This window comes from Plecotus auritus, assembly GCF_963455305.1.
Source record: "Plecotus auritus genome assembly, chromosome: 1".
NCBI lineage: Eukaryota > Metazoa > Chordata > Mammalia > Chiroptera > Vespertilionidae > Plecotus > Plecotus auritus.
In genome coordinates, this window is record NC_137770.1 from 193,037,946 (window position 1) to 193,050,541 (window position 12,596).

Below are 12,596 nucleotides of genomic sequence, written 5' to 3' on the forward strand. Positions count from 1 at the left end.
CACCCCGCCCGCCGCCGCCGCGTTTGCATATTTACTGTAATCTAACCGGGCCTGCGCCCCTCCTCCCGTCCTCGGTCAGCCAAAGAGGCCGCGCGGCGTCCCGGTGGGTCTGACTGCGGTGGTTACGGCCGATTGGCTCGGCAGCCCCGCCGCCCCCTCTCGGCCCGCGCCGGTAGCAGGAGCGGAAGAGGCGCCGCTGCCTGCAGGGGCCGCCGCGCCGCTTCCTGTCGGCGGGTTCCAGCCGGAGCGGGGACCAAACACGCTTGCGCGCGGCGACGGCAGGCGCGCTCGCCGCCTCATCCGCCGGGCGCAGGACGCCTTTTCTGGAGCAGGCCGGCTGCGGAGCTCATCGGTAGCAGCCGCCGCAGCAGTTCCGCACGGGGGTACCGAGGGCGGAGGAAGGCAGGGTGGACAGCTGTTGCTAGGAGTGGGCTGGACCGGACGCCAGAGACAAAGGCTCTCCAGGCAAGAGGGACTCGGCCCTGCGACGGCGCTGCTCGGGATTTGTGAACCCAGGATTTCTCGCCCCTTCGTTTTTCTCTTCCGACGCTTCTCTCATCCCGAGCCCGCGACCTCGCCCCTCACCGGAGGGCCGCGATGGAGGTCCCGCCCCGGCTCTCCCATGTGCCGCCGCCATTGTTCCCCTCCGCGCCCGCTACTTTAGCCTCTCGCAGCCTCTCCCATTGGCGGCCGCGGCAGCTGGCGCCGCTGCTCCCTTCGCTTGCTGCCGGCACTGCCCGGCAGGGGGCGCGCCGGGGCCCGCGCCACGTCACCGCCCAGCAGCCCTCCCGATTGGCGGGCGGGGCGGCTATAAAGGGAGGGCGCAGGCGGCGCCCGGACCTCTTCCGCCGCCATTTTAAATCCGGCTCCATACAACGCTCCGCCGCCGCTGCCGCGACTCGAACTGCGCGCCAGCACCCGCCGGCTGACAACGCCGCCGCCATGGAGGACGTGAACGAGTACAGCAACACGGAGGAGTTCGCAGAGGGATCCAAGATCAACGCGAGCAAGAATCAGCAGGATGACGGGTACCGCACGCTGCTCCCCTCTCCCCCCCGCGCGCGCCCTTCGTTCCTCGAGAGCCCCGCGCTGTCCACATTCTTGCCCGGAGTCGATTCCTCGCGTGCCCGCGGGGCCCCACTAGCTTGAAGAGAAGAGGAAAGTAGGAGACGGAGGGGATGACTCGAGAGGCCCGCGGCAGTGGGGGAAGGGCGGAGGGGTTGGAGGCGGAGGGCGGCGGCGTCCGGGTCCCGAGTGCGCAGGCGCCGCGTGGGCCGTGGGGGAGGGGCCGCCTCGCTGCGCCGCATGCTGCAGCTGCCGCCGCCTCTTCATTGTGTCTGTTAGGGCCCCACGCGGTTTTCCTGGGGAGAGTTTATAGAACTCTTGGCTTAGGAGCCAGCGAGCGCTGGTGCGCAGATCCCCAGAAATCATGAGGAGTTCGTTAGGTGGAACATTGGCTTGATAGCTGAGGAAGAAGGGGACCTCAGTTGTGAGGGATTAGTTTATGAAGTTGGATTTTCTGAAGTAGAACAATGTTTAACATTTTGTTGGCCTCGTCCTCGTTTAAACTTTGCGTTATGCAGTGTGGGAGAGCAAGCTGTAAGGTGTTTTAAGTGACCTCGATGGAACTTTGGAATCTTTGTGGTCTATTGATAATGAGTATCTGAAAACATGGGTTAAAGTACTTGCACTGGGGGTTAAACGTCCCGTACTTCATAGTTAAACATAACCCCTGAATTGAAGTGATCGTTTGGGCTGCTGCTAACCTTTAAAAAAAACACTTTTATTTCTAGTAAAATGTTTATTGGAGGTTTGAGCTGGGATACAAGCAAGAAAGATCTGACTGAATATTTGTCTCGATTTGGGGAAGTTGTAGACTGCACAATTAAAACAGATCCAGTCACTGGACGATCAAGAGGATTTGGATTTGTGCTTTTCAAAGATGCTGCTAGTGTTGATAAGGTAGGAATGTGTTTTGCATGATGATACTTTTGTATGCCTTTTGCAAATTGTTTGGGGATTGGTTGTACATTGCTGTCAGATTAAATAAATATGTCTTCCAGGTTTTGGAACTGAAGGAACACAAACTGGATGGCAAATTGATAGATCCCAAAAGGGCCAAAGCTTTAAAAGGAAAGGAACCCCCCAAAAAGGTTTTTGTGGGTGGTTTGAGCCCAGATACTTCAGAAGAACAAATTAAAGAATATTTTGGAGCCTTTGGAGAGGTGCGCTGTTTGATTGTTTATGTGTGTTTATATAATATTCATCCCTGACCCACTTCTTACAGAATGAATTCATATGTCAGGTGAGGATGGGATTAAATTACTGCTTGGGGTCCTTCCAGTCACCATACTTGAATCACTGCTTTCTGTGCTGTAATGCAAACCAATTTCTAATTTATTTTGTAGAAAACATGAATGTTTTGGTATGGTCAGTGTTTGGACTTGTTAACTAGTGGCACCTGTAGGGTATGAGAGGATCTTAAATAAAGGAAGCTTTGCTCTCCCTTCTAAATGTATACTTAAAAGAGAAATCACATAGTTTGATGTTGATATTAAGCAACATTAATAGTAGTCATCTGATTAGAATATCATGTTATGTTGAAGTTTGCAAAGGACCTGTGGTATTCTAAGACCTTTTGGTAGCTTTTGCCATTACTGGATGATCTTGAGTGTGCTTCTTAATTTCAGATTGAAAATATTGAACTTCCCATGGATACAAAAACAAATGAAAGAAGAGGTTTTTGTTTTATCACATATACAGATGAGGAGCCAGTAAAGAAATTGTTAGAAAGCAGATATCATCAAATTGGTTCTGGGAAGGTAAAGCCATTTTAATTATATTAAATGAGGGTTTTGAGTTTCTTTTTATTAGTGAAATGATTTATCAATCTTGTTTGCTTTTTAAAATTTGTCTATAGTGTGAAATCAAAGTTGCCCAACCCAAAGAGGTATATAGGCAGCAACAGCAACAACAAAAGGGAGGAAGAGGTGCTGCAGCTGGTGGAAGAGGTGGTACTAGGGGTCGAGGCCGAGGTGAGAATTCTTGGGAAATGAGTTAATTGTTTAAGCTATAAACTGCTAAATATGAAAAAGTAAAGACATGAGAAAGTAAAGCCAGATATAAATTGTTTCAGGGAAATGCTCAGTTGAGTGGGTGAGGTTTTGGTTGTATTGTTTACTGGTTTCACCTTTTCAAGAATGGTACTGTGAGACAGTGTCATCACTGATGGAAAAATGATACTATTAAATGTAGTGAAGATTACACTGTACACCATGGTGTGATATGTTTGCTTGGGGAGGAGTTCTTGCTTTAAATTTTTCTTTAATTGATTTTTGGAACGAGAGAAAAACATTGACCTGTTTGTGGTTCCATACATTTATTCATCCATTGTTTGGTTCTTGTATGTGCCCTGACGGTTCAAACCTGTAACCTTGGCGTGTTGGGATGATGCTCTAACCAACTGAGCGACCTGGCCAGGGCCTAGGAATTCTTGCTTTAAAGTTAGATGGTCTACCTCTCTTCACCTTTGTCCTGGTTTTCCATTCAGTTTAGGAAGCATGATACTAGCACAAGTGGGCTTTCTGCCCTCTTTTTGTAATTTTCAGTCAGATAGCAATGTGTACATACCCTTTCTGCTTAAGATTTGCAGAGTAAGAGACAGAATGCATCATTTTATGTTAGGATTGGGGAGGGAGAGTCCAAAAGTTGTTTCCTAACAATCACTGCATTGTTTCAGGTCAGGGCCAAAACTGGAACCAAGGATTTAATAACTATTATGATCAAGGATATGGAAATTACAATAGTGCCTATGGTGGTGATCAAAACTATAGTGGCTATGGCGGCTATGATTATACTGGGTATAACTATGGAAACTATGGATATGGACAGGGATATGCAGACTACAGTGGTAAGAATATTTAACTTAATTTTATAACCAATGGTATTAAAATTCATGGTTAAATTATAATCCCCATTCTAAAATTGTGTGGGTTTCCCTTTTATTGAAATGCTTGGAGTTATGTTTACAAGGCAATTAATAGTTGTAGAGTGATTTTACTAATATAAAAGTTCTGGTTATAAATGTTCAAGAATATGTGATATATGACTAGTTTATAATGGCTGTTACAATCTTGTTTCACATATGACATGTAGTTTTATACATTTAATTTTTAAGTATACTTATATAATGAAATCATTTCGTAAGAACTATCTTGATACGATTTTTTGTCTTATGAAATAGGCCAACAGAGCACTTATGGCAAGGCGTCTCGAGGGGGCGGCAATCACCAAAACAATTATCAGCCATACTAAACGAGGACATTGGAGAAAACAGGTGTGTATAAGAGTATGAGACACCAGTGGAAATGTCTAATTTAATTTAAAGATCAATAGACAAAATAAAAACAAGTAAAAAATATTGTATAGCCTTTTTTTTTACTAAGTTGTTAAATTTTAATTGCTTTATGAGCCTGTTTTGCCTAAAGTGTCTATAGATCTTTAACTTTAAAGTTTCACTTCACTTTCTTTAGTATTACAGAAAAACTTAAAAGTTTTTCTGTTTGCTTTGTGTACCAGGTGATCTAGAGGAATAATTAAACATTTTTTAGAACTATTAACAGGTAAAGTACTGAAATGGGTACAAACTTAAGGAAAACACAAATGTTGTCTTCTAACTCTGACATTATACCTTGTTTGTACCCGCCAGCGGGAACTTCATTGCAGGCCGTGTGTCACCCTGACCACGTCTATCTCTGGGGGTCGCACGTTGCGGGCAGAGCGCAAGGCATACACCAGAAAACGCTGTCCTGTGGTATGGTCTCTTCCAACTTCATGTACCAGCGTAAAGATTAAAGTGGAAAACTTCAGACTTTGGCTTCTTTTTTAATCTTTTTGGAGATTAAGTGTCTAAACTTAACTTAAATGGTTTTTTACAGGAGTTAAAGTACATAAATGCCTTTTTACAGCTTACTCATTTTGGTCTTCTGTTTAGTGTTGTATTTCAATTGTGGAGCCTCATTTTAAGTGTTCATTCTTTAAGATTTAATGCTTGCTTTTTCTTTTTATAGCTAATAGTGAAATCTACAAACCAAAACAAGAACTTTAAAATCTGGGATATAAATTAAAGATCATATGCACACAACAATTTTCCTTGAAATACAATAATCTTATTAAAATGTATGTCATAAAGTCATTTTACTTGGTTTACTAGAGATACTTCTAGTAGACTAATCTAGCACAGTTCAACCTGTGGATATGGGAAAGTTATATTCCCAGATTCTTTTCTAAACAGATTTAAATTTGGTGTCATTTGGGAAACCGGGTGAATTTCCTAACTACCCAAACCACATTTGCCAATGAATATGCATGTGATCTTTAATTATTGAAGAAAAGAATAAAGTGAGGACTTAAAACAATTCATGAAAGTGGACCTTTGAAAGCTTGTCAGAGTTGCACAAATCTAATTGCTATTTTGTTTTTGTTTTTAGGAGGAGATTGCTAAAGTAACCCATCTGGCAGGACGACATTGAAGATTGATTGGTCTTCTCTTGCTCTAAGATGATTATTTTGTAAAAGACTTTCTAGTGTATAAGACACAACCGTGTCCAACTGTATATAGCCGCCAATTAGTTTTCTTTTGTTTTTACTTTGTCTTTTGCTATCTGTGTTATGATTCAATGTGGATTTGTGTTTATACAAATTTTATTTGTATGATTTCATGTTAAACCTCAAATAAATGCTTCCTTATGTGATTGTTTTTCTGCGTCAGGTACTAAATAGCTCTGTAAAAAAGGGTGATTTTAAATAAGCAATAATTAAGGCACAGTTTATTTTGTAAGGAGTATTGGTCTGTAAGGAGAAACTGTGGCCCTTGTGAACAGCCAGCTACAGTGTCACCCTGTTCCCATTTTTGTTAGCTGTATCCTATGCTCCCACTCTTCATTTCCCTGTTAACAGGCTTTCACCACATTTCAAAATGTTTCCTCTATGTGTATCTGGAGACCTTGTCATGGAAGTATCCATGTCATAGTGTTGTGATAAGTGGAAGCTTTCTAGTAGACCATGAGTCTTCCAATGATTATGCTCTGAAGAAGAGTACCCCTTTAATGGCACAAAGCATGTTGGTTGCTCCTTTTATGAATGGGAAAGATTTTGCTTTGTTCCTGTCTCTGGAAAGCCATTTGTTGTGACTTGTTAAATATTTTAACTTAAGTGGTTTGTTAGAAAGACCTTTGAGTAATAATACCATGACTTTAATTGTTCTCTTAATAAAAAAGTCCAGATGTACCCAGGAATAAAGCACTGTTGAACTAGTGGGACTTATAGTTTGAAGCTATCAAAAATAGTTACATTATCACAAATATTTTGGCAGATAGGTTATTAAAACGAGCGAAAGTTAAAATAAGGTATTTAAAGGTAGTGACTGAATTAGTTTTAGTTGGTATGTCACAGTAAGCAGCAAACAATTGTTTTCTTGTGGGGGGGGCGGCATTCTTAGGAAGCTATATTGGGTGTTAATGTGGTGTGAACTCTTAGAAAAAGCCATGTTAGTAGCTCGTTTTTTTAATGCAGTTAGTGCATGGGCCAAGTAGCTACGCATAGCCATATTCAGACAGGAAGAAATAGTGGGGAAACTATGAGTGTTGTTATAATGCAAATCTAAGTGTGACCAAGTCATGTCAGACCAATCTTGATGCATTATTAAAAAGCTTTAGCTCTAGATTTTGGGAGGATTTCCTGGGTAAATCCAAGCTTTGAATTTTATGTTAAGTATAGTTACTGGACTTAAGGTTTTTTAAGTTTTGTTTTTATGGTTCCATGTTATCCATTGGGGGTTGGGATATGTTCATATGTGGAATAGTTGACCTCACCTTAAAGTGTAAACTTATGCTGATGAACCTGCCGTTTTTTATTTGGTGCAACTTTGTTCATATGATGTTTGTATTTGCTGGGCTATCAAGTTGCAAAACTCTAGGCCTTGTTTTGCTGTTTTCCTATTTTGACCTTACACCTAGGCCAAGTCCCAGTGTTGGCTATTGCAAGGGATTCTGTTTAAACGTACACCCATAGAACAGAAGGGATATTTTCATTTTAAGTTATGTTGTCAGTCAGTAGGTGCAGTGTCTTTAGGGCAGTGAAACCTGTAAGATGAAGTTTATGATTAGGTGACAAGTTGACATTGAGATTGTCCTTTCCCTGATCAAAAATGAATAAAGGCTTTTTAAACAAAATCCAAACTTTTCAATCAAGTCTTAATATATATGACTTAAGAAATACACTACATCTAGAAATGATTAAGATCTTTTACAACGAATTGGAGGGGGAATGAGTATATGTCCTTGTGTTTTGCACTTGTCCAAGGTGCTTTGGACTCCATGCTTAATTCTGATTTTAGGCTCTATAAGTGCCTCATATAAATTTGAAATAAGTATGCTAAAGGTTAAGTGCTCCAGACACATCTAGATGAAGAGTAAATAAAGTTAGTATTAAGGTTTCATTCTGAAATACTTAGAACTAAGCAAAGTGATTTGACAAGTTGGGGTTAATTCTGAAGTACCTAATGATAAATATACTCAACTAGCTTGTATATCTTTTTGAAATATGCTTCCTGAGTTGTTTTAATCAAATTCTGTTGTAGTGTTACTCATCCTAACCTTATTAGCAATTTTGTTGATTAACATTACTGTCCCATAGTCTCCTAGCTATGTTTATAAAGTTAGGAATATTAAGAATTAAGATGTCTATTGGGATGCTAAACATGGGTAAGCAAAACTTGTTTTCTTTTTTGGTCCTCGCCTGAGGGTATTTTTTTCATTGATTTTTAGAGAATGGAAGGGAGGGAAACATCGATATGAGAGAGGCAAGTTGATTGGTTGCCTCCCATGTGTGATGGGTATTAAGCCTGCAAACATACATGTCTTTGACTGGAATCAAACCCAGACCCTTCAGTCTGAGGGCCAACACACTATCCACTGAGCCAAACTGGCTAGGGCTCCATGAGTGGGAGGGAGAGATAAATATCTCAACTGGTTGCCTCCTGCATGTGCCCCAGCCAGGGCTGGGATCAAACCTCCAACCCAGGTATGTGCCCTTGACCAGGAATCGAACTGACCCTTTGGTGTGTGGGCCAACATTCTAACTACTGTTCAAGACCACCCAGGGTGGTAAGCTGAGCTTTTATTTCATTCTCTTCATGTATCTTTTTTATAATGGTGACAGGGAGGAAACCCTTCACTAATCTTTATTAATTGTAATATAGGGACATTGAAAAATTCACTACCAAGATTTGATAGAATGTCAACCACAAGATGCTAACTTTCACTAGTTGAAAAGATAATTCAGAACACTGCAGATATATAAATTTTTAGTTGTAGGAGATTATCATTTGAACTGATTCTAGCATTAAGCAAAATCAAGGGATGTTAAAGCACTAGAGGCCTGGTCCACAAAATTCGTGCATGGGTAGGGTCCCTAGGCCTGGCTGGCTATCAGAGCCAATCTGGGGCAACCAGCTGGGTGATCAGGGGGCCCACTCTGGCACCAACCTGGCGCCACCCGCTCACTGGCCCTGCCTCCTGTGGCCTCCCTCAGGAGGACGATGGGGGGGGCCTCCACTGGCACCCACCTTGGCTGGCCTGGGGGCAGCTCCTGCATTGAGTGTCTGCCCCTTGGTGGTCAGTGTTTTATAGCAACTGGTTGTTCCGCCATTCGATTTGCACATTAGGCTCTTATATAAAGATTCCTCTTCACACTTGCCAAGCTAATAGAACTGTCATTTATTGTGGTCTCAACTTTTTGAGCAAAAGCATGCAACTTTACCTTTCATATTGTCATTCAAAAGTGTATTAGCCATAAAAATATGGGCTGTTCTTTTAGGATTGGTTGGGATTTTACATTTTTTTGTCTTGAAATAGTTAAGTTAGATGTGGAATTGCAACAACTTTTGATTGAATAACAATAAAAATTCACATTTAACTTCTCAACCACTTTTTATAAACGGAACAATACAATGGTATTCTGGGGTAAAGCTGAACATTCTGAAGATTTAATTCGTATTACTTTAAATAGCAGTTTAATCTCTGGTTTTACTCTATTAGCACTTATTTCAGAGGTATACCACTTGGGAAGGCATATCATAATCTCAGGGTGGTGGGACTGACGTACAGTTTGAAAATAAGTCCAAGACTTTTCATTACTACAGTAGTTGCCTTATCTGCAGTTTTGCTTTCCACAGTTTGTTACCACAGTGGACCACGATCCAAAAATATTAAATGGAAAACTCCAGAAAGAAACAATATGTAAGTTTTAAATCGTGCACCATTCTGAGTAGTATGATAAAATCTCGAGCTGTGCTGCTCTGTCCCACCTGAGATATGAATCATCCCTTTGTCCAGCATGTCCAGGCAGTATACACTTCCTGTCTATTATATTTAATAGCTATCTCATATATTGGATCAACTGTCATGGTATTTCAGTGCTCGTGTTCAAGTAACATTTTACTTAACAATGACCCCAAAGCTCAAAAGTTGTGATGCTGAGAATTCCTTTAAGTAAAAAGGTGAAAGTTCTACTTAATAAGGAAAGAAAGTTGTATGCAGAGCTTGCTAAAATCTATAGCAAGAACAAATGCGTGAAATTGTGAAGGGAAAAAAAATTTCAACCCTAGCTGGTTTGGCTCAATGGATAGAGCGTTGGCCTTAGGACTGGAGGGTCCTGGGTTTGATTCTAGTCAAGGGCAGCCTGGGTTCAATTCTAGTTGTGGGCTCAATCCCCAGTTGGCATGCAGGAGGCAGCCGATCAATGATTCTCATCATTGATGTTTCTCTCCCTCTCCCTTCCTCTCTAAAGTCAATAAAAATATATTTTAAAGAATTCCAGGTTGCTGAGACATTACATTTACATAATTTTTGTTACAGTAGATTGTTATAATTCTGCTATTTTATCATTAGTTATTGTTAATCTCTTACCAGGCCTAATTTATACATTAAACATCATCATAAATACATATGTGTAGAAAAACATACTTAAATACAGGTTAGGTGCTATCCACAGTTTCAGGCTCAACTGGGGGGTCTTAAAATGTATACCCCTCAGACAGGGGAACTTCTAGGACTTAGAACTATACCACATTGTTGGAGATAAAGAGAAAAAGCTTTCATAATCTGGAAAAAGTGATATTTTTAAATACGTGTGGTATGGATATAACTTTCTAAATTTTGCATTTGGAATAGAACAAATTATACCTATTGTCTCATTTAAAACATTTTTATCATATATTTTTAGTTCTAATCCATGTTAACAGGGCTTAGAGCCTATCAAAACTAATTCTACTCTGGCCTAGGTCTTCTCTTATTTTTATTTAGTTATTTTAGTTGCTATTAGCATGATGTTTTAGACACCAATATAGTTTTTAGACACTAGCAAAAGGGTTATTTTTTCCCTGTATTTCCCATCCAAAACAATGAAAAATTCAAATGTACCATTCCATTTCTGGTTTTCTACTGACTGGGACTTATTTTTTTTTTTTTTTTTAATCCCAAGAAAGGAGGGTCATCTTGATGTTGGTGGCAGACACAGAGTTGCCATTGATTCACACTTAACCACAGTATTTCCCTGGCTGGTTTGGCTCAGTGGATAGAGCATCGGCCTGCAGACTGAAGGGTCAAGGGCACGTGTCTAGGTTGTGGGCTCAGTCCCCAGTGGGGGGCATGCAGGAGGCAGCCAATCAATGATTTCTCTAATCACTGATGTTTCTATATCTCCCTCTCCCTTCCTCTCTGAAATCAATAAAAAATATATTTAAAAAAAAACACAAACGACAGTACTACCAGACTAATACTTGTTTTCTTTTTCTTTTTCTTTTTAAATATATTTTATTGATATTTTACAGAGAGGAAGGGAGAGGGATAGAGAGCTAGAAACATCGATGAGAGAGAAACATCGATCAGCTGCCTCCTGCACACCTCCCACTGGGAATGTGCCCGCAACCAAGGTACATGCCCTTGACTGGAATTGAACCCGGGACCTTTCAGTCCGCAGGCCGACGCTCTATCCACTGGGCCAAACCGGTCAGGGCGAAGTGAAATTCTTTTATTCATTAAGGATACCAAGGGGGCCCTGGCCAGGCGGCTCAGCTGGTTGGAGTGGTGTCCCATATACCAAAAGGTTCCAGGTTCAATTTCCAGTCAGGTCACATACCTAGATTATAGGTTCGATCTCGTGTAAGGGAGGCAACTGATGCTTCGTGCTCTCTCTCCCTTCTTCTTCTCTCTAAAATCAATATAAATGCATCCTTGGGTGAGGATTAAAATAAAAAGGATACCAAGTGTCAAATTTGTGCCTTTCACAGAAACAAACAAGCACTCTTAACTAGGAAATACACAGGCATTAATTACTATTCTCTTGACAGTTCTAGAGAAGGTATACAAACTCTTAGTATAACTTAACCATGGTCAGTTTATTGAACTCCATTTGTTGCCATAAGAAAGGGGATAAAGCATTACATGAAGATGTCAAAGGTTCTCAAATTCATTATTCCATAAATTGCTCCTAAGATCATATTCTGTTTTTATTTCATGTTACATATTCGCTTCTGTGCATTAGCAGAGTCCTACATATAGTGTAAGAGTACATACTCAGGTGTACACATACACCTACATAAGATAAAAGATATACAATTTTTCAAAAGGTATTTTTACTTCTACTTTCAGCAAATATGGATGGCCTGAGTAATCAAACTAATCCTTCTGAAGACAAGCAGGATGAAAAAAAATTTTAAATCTTCTCTAGAAAAACTAAAGAGCCCTGAAACAAATACAGAATAATATTGAATGTAAAGTGTAATTGAAAAATTAAATCTTCCTTAAGTTCTCTTTAAAAAAAAAAAAAAAAAAAAACTTCGAGAGAGAGAGAGAGAGAGAGAGAGAGAGAGAGAGAGAGAGAGAGGAGAGAAGGAAACAAAGAAAAAAGAAAAGGAAGGAAGAAAGAAAGAAAGGAAAGGAAAGGGAAAGAAGAAAAGGGAAATTCACCTCGCTAAAATCTTGGGTCCTCAAACTTTTTAAACAGGGGGCCAGTTCACTGTCCCTCAGACCGTTGGAGGGCCGGACTATAGTTTAAAAAAAAAACTATGAACAAATTCCTATGCGCACTGCGGGCCGGGGACGAGTTGGCTGCTAAGCAGGACAGGCAGCGGCACCTGGTGGGCTGGATAAATGTCCTCGGCGGGCCGCATGTGGCCCATGGGCCATAGTTTGAGGATGCCTGTGAGCTTAAAACCTAGAAAAGCAAGAGTACTGCTCAAAGCTGGGTTTTGATGGCCTTGTGGGACAAAGGACATGGAAGTCAGAGTGTAGTTCCAACCACCCCAGGTGCAGACTCTGATAGCCCAATTGCTCCATAAAAGGGCTTCCAAAGGGCAACACTCTTAAAACGAGATAATCCAGGTTCCTCACCTACGTGGTTAAGGGAACCTCAATCTCAGAATTTAAGATAGTCCTAGAAAGGAATGGGGCCTCAAATGCTTGGATGAAAATCATTTCTTCACCCTTGATTTCTAATTGTTTCTACAAAGATTGTTTTCTGACACATGGAAATGT

General features: G+C 41.1%; 2 protein-coding genes across 10 annotated transcripts in view; one reads left to right on the forward strand and one right to left on the reverse strand.

Annotated features, from left to right (window-relative positions):
* ENOPH1 (enolase-phosphatase 1) overlaps positions 1-12,596 on the reverse strand; it is an 86,489-nt gene that overhangs the window by 48,299 nt on the left and 25,594 nt on the right. The window contains exon 1 of one of the 8 annotated variants that reach the window (XM_080675300.1): positions 586-754. The exons of 1 other annotated variant lie outside the window; for it this stretch is intronic. In XM_080675300.1, coding sequence (XP_080531426.1) covers positions 586-624 — 39 coding nt within the window. In that variant the 5' untranslated portion in view covers positions 625-754. Of the gene's footprint in view, positions 1-35; positions 755-12,596 lie in introns of those variants that run through there. 6 more of the 8 variants (XM_080675304.1, XM_080675298.1, XM_080675301.1 and 3 more) reach the window with 6 other exon arrangements.
* Positions 598-5,758, forward strand: HNRNPDL (heterogeneous nuclear ribonucleoprotein D like; the record flags this gene model as incomplete). 2 transcript variants are annotated; one of them, XR_013960941.1, is made up of 9 exons in its annotated part: positions 598-1,028; positions 1,794-1,962; positions 2,064-2,225; positions 2,691-2,822; positions 2,921-3,035; positions 3,740-3,910; positions 4,244-4,336; positions 4,709-4,813; positions 5,490-5,758. XR_013960941.1 is itself a non-coding variant. In XM_080675174.1 (8 exons), the coding sequence occupies 7 exons, from the start codon at positions 598-600 to the stop codon at positions 4,312-4,314; spliced, it is 1,251 nt and encodes a 416-aa protein (XP_080531300.1). In that variant the 3' UTR covers positions 4,315-4,336; positions 5,490-5,758. The 2 variants fall into 2 exon arrangements, 1 of the variants encoding a protein (XP_080531300.1); XM_080675174.1 differs by lacking the exon at positions 4,709-4,813.